The 15,701-nt window shown below is 38.9% G+C and overlaps 1 protein-coding gene across 3 annotated transcripts in view; it reads right to left on the bottom strand.

Annotated features, from left to right (window-relative positions):
- Window positions 1-4,277, bottom strand: part of LOC150105427 (ADP-ribosylation factor-like protein 6-interacting protein 6) — a 47,872-nt gene extending 43,595 nt beyond the window's left edge. The window contains exons 1-2 of one of the 3 annotated variants that reach the window (XM_090394803.1): window positions 3,945-4,277; window positions 3,633-3,704 (exon numbers count right to left, since the gene is read on the bottom strand). In XM_090394803.1, the coding sequence (XP_090250929.1) occupies window positions 3,633-3,704; window positions 3,945-4,122 (250 nt within the window). In that variant the 5' untranslated portion in view covers window positions 4,123-4,277. The remainder of the gene's footprint in view (window positions 1-3,632; window positions 3,705-3,944) is intronic. The other 2 variants (XM_090394804.1, XM_090394805.1) reach the window with 2 other exon arrangements.
- Window positions 4,278-15,701: the final 11,424 nt, after the last annotated feature.

Genomic DNA, 15,701 nt, shown 5'->3' with positions numbered 1-15,701 from the left:
GGCCAAAGCCATTGGGCACTACTTTTGCCCACCCAGGTTTCCACCACTCTCACATTTTGATGGTACTGTAGTCACCTCACCTAAAGACGATGCTAATTTACTGACATCACTCTTCTCTTTCAATTCCTGCATTGATGACATGGGCAAAAATTCTCTCCACTCCACCAGAACTGCTCTTTCCATGTCACCCATAGTGTTCTGCCAGAAAGAAATTTGAAGAATCCTTAATAACCTGAACACAAATGAGGTATCTGGTCCTGGTGGTATCTCTTGTGTTAAAAATTTGTGCCCCAGAACTTTAACACCTGTCCTGTATTGCCTCTTCAATCTATGCTATTCAACTGGCATCTATCCTGCAGCATGTAAACTAGCCCACATCCTGCCCATCCAAAAGAAAGGTGATAAATGTCAACCAACAAACTACCACCCAATTGCTCTCACCTCTGTTCTCTCCAAAATTATGAAGGTCATCACCAAACGAAAGAACTCCCTAGTGTCAACCCTGTAACTACCTCTCAATAGTTTAAAAGTCACAAATCATATCACCTCTCCTTCTATCTACCAAACTCTGAGGTCTACATCCCCTCAGCTGATCCTCATAACTAACATTGTAGTCCTGAAACAAACCATCTTTGTTATGGTCTGAACCTATATCAGTTAATTTATCCCCTTGAAATCCTGGAGACCAAATTTGAGAACAATAGTCTAAGTGTGGCCTGATCAGGGTCTTATACGAAGGAACCACCTTTCCAATATGTTCCCTGAATTTCGGGTTTCTATCGTTCATCATCTCCAGATCTCTTGTCTCCCCTACTTCCACCAGTACAGCTGTCCCATCGATGAATCTAAAACTTCAAGACTTTACATTTTGCTGCATTAAACTGACCCCCCCCCCTTTCATTTGCCCATCTGTCTAGTTTATTCAAATCCTCTTGCAGGGCTGCCACATCTGCACTGTTACTAACAACTCTTCCCAGCTTCACATCATCTGCAAACAACTGAATATCCCCCTGCAATCCATTGAAAATTTCATTGATATGAAGGTTAAACAATACAGGTCCTAGTACTGAGCCCTGTGGGACCCCACTTGTAACCTTCTAACTCCTTGATATTGCCCCACCATACACAACTCTGATACTTATCAAATAGCCAATCCTATATTCAGTTGAGTAACCCTACATCTAAACACATGTGTTGCAACTTAATTAGCAGCTTATCATGTGGCACCCTGTCAAATGCCTTTGCACAATCCAAAAAAATAGCAATATGTGCCTTTCCCTCATCAACTGCTCTTGTTACTTTATTATAAAAGGCAATCATATTACTAAAGCAAGAGCACCCCCTTAACAAATCAATGTTGACTCTCACAGATAACATTACCCTCATCTGCCCAATGCTGTATATGGTCCCTCAGTAATTTCTCCAAGATCTTTACAACTACTGATGAAACACAAACTGGCCTAGAGTTAGACACATCCAGTCTGCTACTGCCCTTATGTAATAGCACTATCTTGCCTTCCTTCCAATCCCTGGGTACCTTTCCCGTAGCCAGACTTTCATTGAAAAGCCAAGTCAATGGAGCTATCAGTTCTTTAGCACATTCTCTCAAAACCAGTGGTGAAATACCATCCAGTCCCACAGCTTTACTGGCATCCAGAATACTCAGTATTTCGAAAACACTCTCCTCTTGCACCTCTAAACCTCGAACCTGCCCTATTCCTCTAGTATTAAAACTTACGAGTACTTCCCCAGAATGAAATATTCCAATAAAGTGTTTTTTTTAACTCCACTATGTCCTCTGCATCAGTCACTATTCCCATTTTTATCCCACAATGTCATTCTTCCACAATCATTTCTTCTCCTAATGTCCACACAGCTAAAAAATTCCCTAGGATTTTCTTTGGATCTAAGTGACAATCACTTCTCATATTCCAGTTTTGCCTTCCTTACCATACTAGTCACTCTCCTGGCCTGAGTCTTATATTCTTAATTTGTGTCTGCTCTACACCCCTCTCCTTATATCCCTTCCATAATCTTTTTTTCATCTGAAGTTCCTGTTTGATATTGTTTGTAATCCACTTTACACCAAATTGTCCTCTTCTTCACTCGTGGAATACAGCTTACTATTGCTGCTAACAAATATTCCTTCAGAATTTCCCTATCACTAATGATATCACAGCCTTCCAATTCTGTCCTCCATGGAACTGCCTTAAGTTGATATCTAAAACTACTATTATAATCACCCGCCTTATAATTCCACATATGTTCCCTTTTATTTGATACTCCTGCATGTCTATTCATCTTCCAAGTCAAAACCACATGGTCACTCTCTCCAACTGGGGGGGGGAGGAATGTTATCTCAGTTATTATCAGCTCTTCTGATGCTATGACTAAATCCAAAACTCTTGAACCTCTTCTTCCCTCTATTACATGTTGTACTGCTGTAGTTAAAATCTCCTAACAATCATTCTTCTTGCACTTGCCAAGCTCAACTGCCTAAACATCTCCTGCTCCCCACCCTCTGTGTTCCTTGGCTTGTAGCAACAGCCCCACTAAATATCCCACTAAATGCATGTCACTGCCTTCCAAAGCCTCCACTCTTAGAGGACATAAGTCATCACTTATCATAAGCAGTACTCCACCATTGCATTTTCCCTTCCTATCCTGCCGAAAAATGCTGTACCCTGCTACTTTTATTCCTGTTATTATATCATTTTCCATCAACCAAAGATTATTGGGATCTCAGAGATCCCAATTATCTTTGGCCAGGCTGATGCGATCAGCACCACCAATTCAACTCCTTTATTCCGGATACTCTTAGCATTAATATAAAGAATAAAAATGTCATTGTTTCTATACCTATCATTATCCTCTCCGGACTCCACTGAACTTAGCATTACCTGATGTTCTCCATCCCCCAAGCACCCATTCCCACAAGAGGCCACCCCTGCTACCATCCACCCTGGAAATTCTAGTTTCACAGCATTGACACACCAAGTCATTCAGAAAACAACAATCTCTCCAGATGCCTGTGTCTTTCCTCATTCAAATTCAAGCAGTCTCTCAAATATAGTGCCTTTCTGTCCTCAAATGCTCTCCAAGCATCCACATATTCTAATCTTCTCTTCTGACACATTCTGGCTATTATGCTACTCATTATTACTGCTCATCTGCTCAACTTGTCCTGATCATACCTGGGCAACACACACACACACACAACTTTCCTCTCTGTATTTTCTTTTGTACAACCTCAAGCATGAATCTCGGATCTCTCGCCACCGAATTTACACTATGATGATTATAATGATAACAATAACAGATATGTTTCAGACAGGAAGCTCCATTATAAGTCTGTGGACATTTTGTAATATTTGTATAATTCTTATATAATGTATGTTGTATAATATTAATTGTTCATGGTATAAACCTCTCTCTTCCCTCAATGACTGACTCCAAGAAAGTTAATGTAATATTATTAAGTGACACCTCCAATAATAATAACAATAATAAATTTTCAAAGGAAGATGGAACACTTCTTATATTACAATTATGAAAAAACTAACAATTTGCTACAAGATTTCTGAAACTACATTAAAATATCAATGACTGGTGCCGATAAAAAATGAACTTACTTTCGTAAACCAGTGCAAGTATATTTTCCTGCATTTCACCAAATCTGCTGTGTAATAAAGATGTCAAATCATCTATAAATAATAGTCATAATTTAAGAAAATCGACTTCGTAATATATATCAAGGCTTCAAAATGAACTAAAAAATTGGGAAATATCATTAACTTGTCTTACAAGGATCTATCCTATCTTTCAATATATCCTTCATCTACTTCACTAATAAGTTAATAAATAAAATTATTCACTCGCTTGTAATTGAAATGTGAAAAAGTAAATGCTCGACTAAGATTTGAGTAATAGAATGCCGATTTTACCTCTTTTTGGTATTTTCCAATAAATTGCTGCAACTAAACAGAACAACGCTATAAACCACAGATAGCCATAATTTCGCGAATCCTTGTTTTTCTTCGGGAAATAATCCTCGTATTCATCTGAATGGAAAGAAAGGTGTTTCTTCAAGTCGCTGTAATACTCCTTCCTTTTACTATACATCACTGAAACTGAATTTTACCTACTACATATTTACGTTACAAACATAACCATTACGACACCGAGATGTATACATACATACACATGCAGTTGGTGCTGACATAAGTACTTAATAATATACATACATACACATGCAGTTGGTGCTGACATAAGTACTTAATAATAAACACTACTGCTGTCACACACACGCCATCTACATTCATTGTACACTGGTCATTTGAAAGAAAAATTAATTACAGATGGCATTACAAGCTACTTAGAAATGACGACCTCTAGGAGATAGCAAATTTGCTGATTTAATTAATGCTTGCAATAGAGTTAAAATGGTATCATTCATTAAGAGATTTTTATCCTACCTCATAATTTACACACATTATTATTATGTTACACCTCCAGGGAGTCCAAAGACTCATCGAGGGAGAGTGTGCCAACAGCATCGAACGATTGACCCCCTTCCAACTACTAACCATGTCAAAACATTCAATTAGAGTTGATTTAAAGAAGTTTCTTGTTCTTTTTATGTTAATAATGTTAAGAAAGATAAATATCCTTAAGCCTTCTGAGTGTGCAGCAGTTTATTCTTGCTTAAATTTGTACTTTATTTCGCTTCATGCAACTTAACAAAGGATAAGATTCTTTAATAAAAAAATTTTAGAAAGATAAAACGCACGCAAATATCAGTTCATGGATTTCGACATAAATAAATAACGATAATATAACAAGAGCTACACTTCAGTAATCTTTCTATGTTCCATATTTTCCAATCATGCTGAATGTCCTTACTCAGAATCCTAGCCTATTAAATGCATTTTCTTGTATTTTAAAATAAATAAATAAATAAAAATTTAGTTTAATTAGAGAGGTAGGAAGAGCTTTGGCACCTGGGAAGCTACCAAGGGGAAATTCCAGTAGTGACAGGATATTTTAGAAGTTATCGAAATTATCACACTATGCGCCAAGGGTACTTAAAAGCCTAGTTTCTGCTGTTCTTAGTTTTTAAGGAAGATTCAGAATAACCGGATTATTCATTTGTTGAGCGCTTTAAATAGCTATTTAAGTAAACTTAAGATTTCTTTGAGTTTATTGTTGTTATTGTTGTCAGTTCCGTTTACGAGTTTCTAGTTATGAATTTCCCATAACCATGAACAGACATCCAAAAAAAATGCTCGAATTGGAGAGCCACGGGTGGTTGATCCTAAAGGTGAGCGTCGGGTCTCGCCACTGGTATCTTAGCAATGACGTGCTACAGTCACACAGCTCACCCACCAGTACAATAGCACAGTAATACGACCCATCTCCACATGCATCATGTGCTGTATCTTGCTGAGGTTTCACAGTCAGAGACCAACAAGGGTACCCATGAAGACGGCCAGGCATCGCAAACAACGTCTCGCAGGGGCCAAGGAATCAGCAATGGATCCTCGACAGATGGAACAAGGTCGTCTGGAGTGATGAGTCCCATTTCTTGCTGCACCTTGCTGATGGCCAGGTTCGCATTTGATGTAATCAACATGAAGCCCTATCCCTGGTTGCACAGTTGGAGGTTCAAGAGGCCGATGGAGATGTTATTATAGTCTGGGGCGCTTTTTCCTGGTATATATTTATATAGAAGATATATATTATATAGAATAAGTTATTATATAGTATAGTCTATTTTTCTTCACAAAAATAGACTATGCTATATAATAACAAAAAAGAAACACACTTGAAGAAATAATTGTTATCCAAGTTCTAGCATCAGTTGATAGGAACTGACCACGCATTACTAATTGGAAAACTAAAATTCTGGTGGGAGAATAAAAAATAACACAGATTAATAAGACCAAAGTAAAAAAAAAAGTTTAGTTAGAATTATTACAGGAAGTAAGTTTTAAAATGCTATATCAATGAAGAAAAGAAGTTAAAAAAATTACTTAGGAAAGCATAGTTGGAAATAAAAAAAAGGGGGGGATGACTCCATAGTATTCAGAAGACGTTAAACTATTGGCACAACAGGAAAAAATAAGCTTTTTTAGCATATCAACAAGATGAATCTAATATATGGAATGGTACTAGTAACAAAATTTGGGAAATATAAAGAGAATTCTGCAATAAATATTCAAAAGAGTTCGAACATTACTTTTACGGCACAAAAATGCAAATATGGAAATTAATTGGAACCGAAATCTGAATTACATGAATATATTAACATACCCGTAGCTGAACAAATGTTGGAAAGACACTTCGCTAATTGTATCAAGACGAAGAAAAAATAAGTTTACTTGAAAGATTTCAGTCGGGATCAGTGGCGTAGCTAAGGGGGGGGGGGGAGAGTTCCGCCCCGGGCGGCACTTTTCACGTGAGACACAATTTTATTTTTCGACGATTCTTTTATTTATGTCAACTTAGTAATTTTTATTACTTAATTAATAATTAGTTTTTAACAACTATACTTACAACTAAAATAAATCCAAACATAGTGTTTTCATTTATTTCCCTATACGTTGTTTTGACTTTTTGTAGTATTTTTGGTGCGTATTGAGAGAGGCGGCAAACTCAGGAACCGCCCCGGACGGAAAAGCTCTAGCTACGCCAGTGGTCGCGATAGACGGTCTTTTGGTTGGAAATGAAGAAATAGTGGAGAGGATTCAGAGGCGAGTTACAAAGATTGTTGCAGGTCTGTGGGGTGTTTCCTACGAAAATAGACCGAAGATCTGTGGCTTGGCTCCAAAAACTAGCTGATAGATGTAGGAGAGGAGATATGAGAGAGGCATATAAATTATTAAAAGGGATTTATAGGATTGATACTGTTCACTTTTTTAAGACCAGTGCAGGAAGGGAGAGAATGAGGGGCCATCCCTGGAGATTGTGTAAGAGTGTGGTTAACAAGGGTTTTAGGACTAGATATTTTGCTTGAAGGGTTGTGAATGGGTGGAATGCGTTTCCAGAAGTGGTTGGGAATGAATTTAAGAAGTATGACAACGTGCAGAAAACTGTTCCGTTTCTCAAATTACCTAGGTAATCTGCAAATTACCTAGATAATCTGTACATTACCTACTAGGAACTCGTTGAAGTGAAAATAAGATCTTTGCTGGAACAACAGCAACGTTTCTGTACGCTTAAATTAACATCATAATATTTATTTATTTTTTCGATATCTAAAGAATCAAGTAAATACAATCAAACAATCAACAAATTAGTTGATAGAATCAATCATCAATCAATTAAAAAGCTATAATACAAAGAATCAAATGTTTTAAAATATTATTACAATTAAGGAAATGAATTTGCAAAACATATGATAAAATTATGTTTACTTATTAAAAAACCAAACTAAAAGAGGAGGAGAGGAGGGGAAGGAGTAGGGAAAGGAAATGAGAAAAACAAACTTTTGAACTTTAACGATACGGAAGCCGTTAATTAATGTGCACATTACCTAGGTAAAATGCGGAAAACTCTTGATTCCGCACGTTAACGGAGCAAATCAATTAATCTGCAGATTAGCTAGGTAATGTGCACATTAACGGCTTTCGAGCTTTCTCGGTAATATTTTTTTTTTTTTTTTTACATAGATTTTTTTTTTTTTATTGTAAACATAACAATCTTATATACAGTGTTAACCGGTTTTTGGTTCTCTGCAGTCAGACAGAGAGGTTACATGCTCATACTCTTGTTGAGGTATGTTACATCGAAGTCACTTATAAGGCTAATTACATTTATTTTTATTTTTTATTTTTTAATTAAATTAAAGCCATTAAGAGTTATTTTAACATGATACTGTATAAGAACATAAATGTGGAAGAACATAGAAGTTACTATTGCACAATATTATCTATTTACATGAGAGTGCCAGCTGATTAATTTTCGCACTGTTAAGCACAACAATCCTTCTTATTCCCCCTTTCTTTGGGGGGGGGGGGGGGGTAAAGGTGTCACTTCTATGCTGGAAAGTGGATTATAATGCAGTCGCCTGCTCAATCAGGAGTTGATTCCGTGGATTCCATTCTTGGTGGAAAAGATCTAAGGTGTTGTTTTGCCTATGGTGGTGATGCTGGTGTAGGATCCGACTTCTCACCTTTTATTGGAAGGCTGCAGTGAGTTGGTCAGTTGCCTCTCTCTGTGAAGTTGCTGTGCTATCTGGTCTTGTATGTCTCAGGTAGAAGTTGTATATTACCGCTTTCGTGGTGATGAAAAGGTAATTACAGAATGAATGGTTATTTGACTCCACATGGATGAGATTGAAATATTCCTCTTCTGTATGAAGACTACCACAGGTAAGAGCTGCCGTTTCCCGAGTCAAACGGATTAATTTAGTGTTGACTGGGCATTCCAAGTAGATATGCGGGACCGTTCCTAATTGGTAGCAGAAGAGGCAGTTATCTGAGACGTTTGAGTTAAATTTTCGTAATATAGTAGGAGTGGGTAATATATTATGCCACATTCTCCACTGAATATCTGCGACAGGTTTGATGGCTCTTGTGCGATATGGTAGATCCCATTGAAGTGTTTGATCAGATGATCAAAATGAAATGAGAAAAACGTTAATACGATAAAGAGCCAAGAAGCTATTTTTTTCCGGCGGCGTAAATTAAGTTAAGGGGATAATAAATCCCTCATTATTTTAAAACCGGATACGAAACTCGGAGATCGAAATCTAAGAGTTTAATGCCGAAGAACTATCGGCGAGTCCAAGCGTAAGTCATCACTTGGGTAGTACAACACTATGGCAACTTGTGTCAAAGGTGGAGCAAGCTCCGTCACTATCCTTAATATTTTCTCATAATGTAAAATGGAGCTCCTAGGAGATGTATTACTGTTTTACATTAAGAGGAGAGGTCACTACCCAGACCGGTTTCGACCTTTATTGAGGTCTCATCAGTGAGTAGGTAGACCTGGAATATCAAGGTTTAAGTGAACCGAACTTAAATATATATACCCCTACTAACGAATTGCCAGACCGGTGTACCCATATATTATTAAAAAACATTAATAGACAATACAGTGAACTCCAAGAACAATATCGTTACTTGTTGATGAATCGACAACTATGAGTAACACAACAACATTGATTGTTATTGTTCGTGTAGTTCATCCTGAACGTTCTCCTCATCAGCTCACTTTAGTGAGAACGGGCATGGCAAACCCGAGGTACCTGATGCTGGACCATGCCTTACTTCATGTAATATACATGTGTTATATTATCTGTAGACTGGTCCTCTCTCCTTCTTTCTTCTCTTCTTGCTCCTTACCCCAATGCTATTAGAATATTCCAGGGCTAGAGGTGAATCTTTCCTGTCTTGCTATGTCATTTCGCCTATTGCAGCCACTGTAGTGGGGCAACCTAGCCCCAATAGGTGGCGGTCACAAGCCCGGATAAATGGTAAGATAGGAAGGATTGACGTTAGGAAGGGCAAGTTAGGAAGGAAGAGCTTTCGACGAGTCGAAAAGAAAGTGATACAAGGGCTAGGGCGTACCCCTTAAGCGACGTGAAGCCACATCGCCCTACAGCTGCGAGAAGTGGACGAGGGCTACCGCATCCAGGACGGATGCGGTTAAAGAAGTGAGCCTAGCAAGTGGAGAGAATGTTGCGAGTGGGACCGTTGAATGTTGGAAGCATGACTGGAAAGGGAAGAGAGGTGGAAGACATGATGAGTAAGAGGAAGATGGACATTTTATGAGTGCAGGAGACAAGGTGGAAGGGGGAAAAGGCGAAGGAACTAGGAGAGAGATATAAATTGTTCTACTCTGGAGCGAATAAAGAGGGAAGAAATGTTGTCGAAATTGTGGAGTGTGTGGCAGAATAAAGGGTGAAGTACTGGAAGTGGGTAGGAGGAACGACAGGATCATGCAAATGATACTGGGTCTTGGAGAAGAGCAAGTGGTCATCTTATGTGTATACGCCCCAGAAGTTGGCTGTACAGCAGAAGAGAAAGATGAATTCTGGAACGTGAAAGATGAAGGAATGAGGGAACTAGAAGAAAACGAGATGGTGATTGTCGGAGGAGACTTGAACGGACACATAGGGAGACAGAATAGGGACTGTAAAAGGGTGCACGTTGGCCATGGAGTGGAAATGATGAACCAGGAAGGAGAGAGGATTTTGGACTTTGCAATGGCGTTTGATCTGGCAATTGTGAACTCCTTTTTCTGTAAGAGGGAAGAGCATTTGATAACATTCAGAAGTGGAAACAGTAGTTCACAGATTGACTACAATTTGACTAGAAGAAAACATCTTAAGGCAGTAACAAATTGTAAGGTAATCCCAACAGATCAGATGGCACAGCAACACTGGCTGCTGTGTGCAGACTTTACAATAAAGTCAAAGATACGAACCTTTGGAAGCCATGGGAGGAAGAAAATTAAGTGGTTTTGCTTAAAAGAAGAGGGTGTGAGGAACCGTTTTAGGGAGAAGGTATTGGAAAGGATTTCGATTGTACTAGAAAGTGCACAAGACTGGTGGAGACATAATTCAAATGTAATTCTAAGCTGTGCAATTGAGGGGCTTGGTAAACATCCGGAAAGATTAGAACAGAAGAAGGGTTGGTGGTGGAATGATAATGTACAAGATGCAGTGACGGCTAAGGGGAAGGCAAAGTAGAAGTGGGACAAGTCCAGAGTGGTAGAGGACAGAGAGGAAATACAGAAAAAGAAAGAAGCCAAAAGAGAAAAAGCGAGAAGCCAAAAGAATTGTTGCACAATGATCAATTAGAAAGAAAGGAAGGACAGAGAAAGCTTTATTGATTGGCAAAATGTAGAAATAAGGCATCAAAGGATATCATACATGTGAGGCAAATAAAAGACTCTGGTGGAAGGGTATTAAGGAGGGAGGTGGATATAAGAAACAGATGGAGAATATACTTTGCAGGACTTTTTAATGAAGAAAATGCAAGGACTCAGAGAAGATGGGGAGCCTAATGAGGGGATGGTGCAGAACATTAGTAGAGTGGAAGTGAAGGAAGCCATAAAGTGGATGAAGAATGGAAAATAGGTAGGCCCTGACAGGGTTCCAGTGGAGGCTTGGAAGGCACTAGGGGGAAGAGGAAATTGACCTGCTATGGGACCTGTTCATAAACGTTTGTCAACAGGAAAATATACCTGATCTACAAGAGTAAAGGGGATGCCCAAGACTGTAAGAATTACAGAGGAATAAAGTTGATGTCCTGCACAATGAAAATCCTAGAAAGAATTCTTGATGGAAGACTGTGACGAAAGAGGTGGAGCTTGCAAAAGAGCAATTTGGCTTCCACCCTGGTCGACGACGACGACAGATGATGGAAAAGTTTCGAGAGAATCTACGGGAGCTACATCTGGTATTTATTGATCTGGAGAAAGCATATGATAGATTGCCAAAGCAAGCAGTTTGGAAGTGTTTGAGGGAGAAGGTACCGGAGAAATATGTCAGGTTGGTGCAGGAGAAGTAAGAAATGTGAAGACAAGAGTGCGAACCTTCCTGAGAGAGAGAAAGTTTTCCAGTGACAGTTGGCTTGCCTTGCATCAAGGGTCAGCATTAAGTCTGTTCCTGTTTAATATTGTGATGAAGGTGGTGACGGAGGAAGTGAGAGAAGACGCGCCTTGGATTATGTTGCATGCAGATGGCATCGTGCTTTGTGCGGAATCGAGAGAAGTGACAGCTAAACTGGAAAGTTGGAGGAAAGTACTGGAAGAGAGAGAGAGGGGGGTATGAAACTGAGTAGACGTAAGACAGAATATATGTGTTGCAAAGTGGAAGGCAGCCAGGAGACAGATCTTGAGTTGGGAGCAAATATCATCAGGAAGGTCAGTGACTTTAGATACTTTGGTTCAACAATGAAAGAGGATGGTGAGGTTGAGAAGGAAGTGGGATGCAGGATAGAGGAACTGGAGAGAGAGAGAGAGAGAGAGAGAGAGAGAGAGAGAGAGAAAGAGAGAGAGAGATGGCTGGAGTGCTACGCAATAAGAGGGTGCAGATCAATCTAAATGGCAAAATCTACAGGACAGTATAGAGACCAGTTATGACGTATGCTATGGAAACTATGGCCCTGAGGAAAAATAATAATAGCAAGATGGAGGTAGCGGAGATGAGAATGCTTAGGTGGATGTGCGGTGTGACCAGAAAGGATTGTCTGAGAAATGACTATGACGGGAACAGTGAAAGTTACGAACTTAGGAGCAAAGATACAGGGAGGGGAAAGGTTGAGAAGGCTGGGTCATGTGATGAGGAGGGAGGAAGAGTATGTGGGAAGAAAGGTCATGGCGATGGATGTGCATGGACGGAGGAAGCGCGGACGGCCAAAGAAGATATGGACGGGTGATGGTGGAGGAGGACTTGAGGATGAAGAACTTGGATGTGGCTACAGCACAAGACAAGTGTTTGTGGAGGAGACTCACCACAAACAGCGATTCTACTTAAGTGGGAAAAGCTGCAGAAGAAGAAGTTCTTCCCGAATTCCTGTGAGTCTTTCTCCTAGATTTGACAGAATTATCAGATGTAACTGCTAGAGGAATTCTAATCTCTCTCATTAGTCATCTTGAATGTTTAGGATTATCTGAAGATTACTTAAAGCAATATTTATTTTCTGTAACTTGTGATGGTGCAGACGTGTTGTTTGTTGTGCGTAATGTTGTAAGGAGGTTAACGCAAGGGAAGTTTCCTACTGTTATTTTCTGGCATTGTGCTAGTCATCGATTTGAATTGTCTGTTTGTGACACAGTGAACACTGTGACAGGAGTGAATTGCTTTAAGACTTTCATGGACAAACTTTATGACTTACTGTGCTTCACCTAAGAATGCCAAGGAACTACAGGAATGTGCAGCGACTCTAGAACTTCAACCTCTTAAAATTGTCAGAATTTTAAGCACTCGCTGGGTTGCATCTTTTCGTCTTTTCGTCAATTTTTTCGTCTAGTCTGGTTAAAAGATCGAAATAATATTCCCGGTCATTGTTTTACCCTTTTCAAGATAATTAATAAACAAAACGCCTTTAGCATCGTAAAACTCCGATGCCATGACCTTTCCTGCTGATGGAACTAACCTTGTCTTCTTTGGCGCTGAACAATCGGCTTCTGTCCACTGTTTTGACTTCTGTTTGGATTCTGGTGTGTAATGGTGAATCCAAGTCTCATCAATAGTAAAACATCGATGCACAAAATCAGTTTTATTCTTGTTAAAACGTTGCAAGCACTGTTCACAGATTTTCATGCGAGTGTGTTTTTGATCTGCTGTGAGCAAGCGAGGCACCCAACTTGCGCAAAGCTTTTTCATTTGCAATTCTTCATGCAAAATATATCCTACACGTTCTTTTGAAATGCCTATAATCTCAGCAATTCCACACACTTTGACTTGCCGGTCATCCAATACCACATCGTGCACTTGATCAATGATTTCTGGTATTGTTACACTTTTTGGATGTCCTTCACGTAGATCATCTTCAAGGCTAGTACGGCCACGTTTAAACTCGGCAGCCCATTTCTTAATTGTCGAAAACGAAGAAGGGTGCGCATAAACTTTTATGAACTTCGAATGAATTTCTGTTGGCGTTAAACCTTTTACAAAGATTTTTTTATAAACTCCCGATACTCCATTTTATCCATTTTCATGGGGTACAGATAAAATTTTTGCTTCCGACAGTTGTAGGAAACAAACTGCTTGATAGAATGAATTGCAATTTCATATGGAAGCTTGTGAGTGAGTGAGTGAGTGAGTGAGTGAGTGGAGTGGAGTGAGTGTGAGAGAGAGAGAGAGAGAGAGAAACAAGATATAGTTGTACATTGTTTATTTATAAGTAATCGTGTAGTGAATATATATATTATTTATGTATACAGCTAACATTTTATGAAGTGAATATATTCAAAAAAATGAATGTATTCACTTCAACGTTTCATGTTTAATGTTTCTGTATGGTTAAAATATATGTTGAAAAGACTTATTTAGTTGACAGAAAATGTGAGTTTTTACCACTTTCAAGCGAAGCACTGTAAAGATAACAAGTAACTTCTTCTTCTCTCTTCCATTATCTATGTGAATGATGATGATGCCGAATGACCTTTTTCTACTTCTGTCTGTCCCTGGAGAGTACGAACAATTCTGTTCAGTTTGGTGTCGCTCGTTGTGATTTAGTTTTCAGGTCCTCTTTTATTTTGTCTATCCGTCTAATTCTAGGCCGTCATTTGGATCTTTTACCTTCCATCATTGTATTCAGGGCTTTAGATGGTAATCTTTCTGTTCGCATTCTGGTCACATGGCCAAACCATCGCAGTCTTCTTTCTCGAATTTTGTCTATTATAGTCTATTATATGTGTATTAATATTCTGTCTATTAACAATAGAGACAGTTTTCGTTTACTTCGCGACTAACGCGGAACCGGAAGTCACGTGTGCTAGGGAAAAGAACAGAGTACAGTAAACAGTTCGAGAGAGCCGTATTTAGCTGTTATGTTACAAAAGTAGCTGGAATAACAGTTGATGAAGAAAGTTATGCGAACTTTCTTTCGAAAAATCCTTCGTACAGATAGAGATAAAAGATTGTGAGTCTTAAAGCTGCAAGTATAAAGAAGAAATGTTCTTGTGGGATTTTTCTGGAAGGCATTGAAGGAGGAACGCTAGACATTGTTCGAATTTGAGAACTTTATTACAAACGGTGAATTAACTTTCCGTATATCTATCTAACTGAGATTAGGATTTTTTTTTTTTTTAAGAGAGGTCCAAACTCAGTTAAGAGATATAATGTTCTTTTTAGTATATTTTCAGCCGAAAAATACGTCTAGTAAGTTATCTGTTCGTATTTTAAGTTCTGGTTTAGAGTTCAGAATATGGCGAATTTCTTTTAAGGTGTTTTAGTATTATTAAACTGTCCTTCATTTTTTTATATTTAAAGGTATGGAGATTCAATTTAACTTAATTATTGTTGAAGTTTAAGATTGAATTTTGAGAAGTGATAGTGAACTCTCATAGCAAATTTGACAGATATCCAGGATATCCTTTTGTGTGCTTAGATTTCAATATAGAAATCTGATACAACTCGCAAACTAGGAGACAAACACACTCAAGTCTCTCCAAACAAAAGGAATCGTCGATATCTACTAAGCTACGAAGTTGGAAAGAAATATGCGATGGGCGAAAGGACTTATACAAGATGGATTTGCATCTGAATGGATTTGGTGTGGACAGGAAAGAGCAGTGCACAACTGCTCAGATTAGCACAAGACCGCAGTTTGTTCGCCAAGATGGTCGCTGACCTTCGATAGAAGATAACACAATAAGAAGAAGAAGGATTTGGTGTGCGGAGACTGAGAAAAGTGTTGCTGAATTAAGTGAAAGTAAGTATGCAGAATCAGGGAAACTAGAGCTATTGGGGGAAGGGGGGCGGGAGTGGATATATAGATATCAGTGAAGCAGTTGAGTGTAAGAATGCGTATATCGTGCCTAAGCTAGTACGAAGGACAACAAATCAGAATGGGATAGTTAATATAAGGCATCAAGATAGGGGTGGGACTAACAGTCTTCTGCACTGTTAATCCCATGTATGCTAATGCCAGGAGTATTAGGAACAAGAAGGAAGAATTTTTGGCCTCGGGTTGGCTCTTCCTGGCCACAGGTTATTGGCATTAGTGAGACATGGCTGTCAG

Source organism: Typopeltis vanoorti, chromosome 6 (genome assembly GCF_054136105.1).
Source record: "Typopeltis vanoorti isolate ZY-2024b chromosome 6, IOZ_Tvanoo_1.0, whole genome shotgun sequence".
NCBI lineage: Eukaryota > Metazoa > Arthropoda > Arachnida > Uropygi > Thelyphonidae > Typopeltis > Typopeltis vanoorti.
This window is presented reverse-complemented; position numbering and strand designations above follow the sequence as displayed.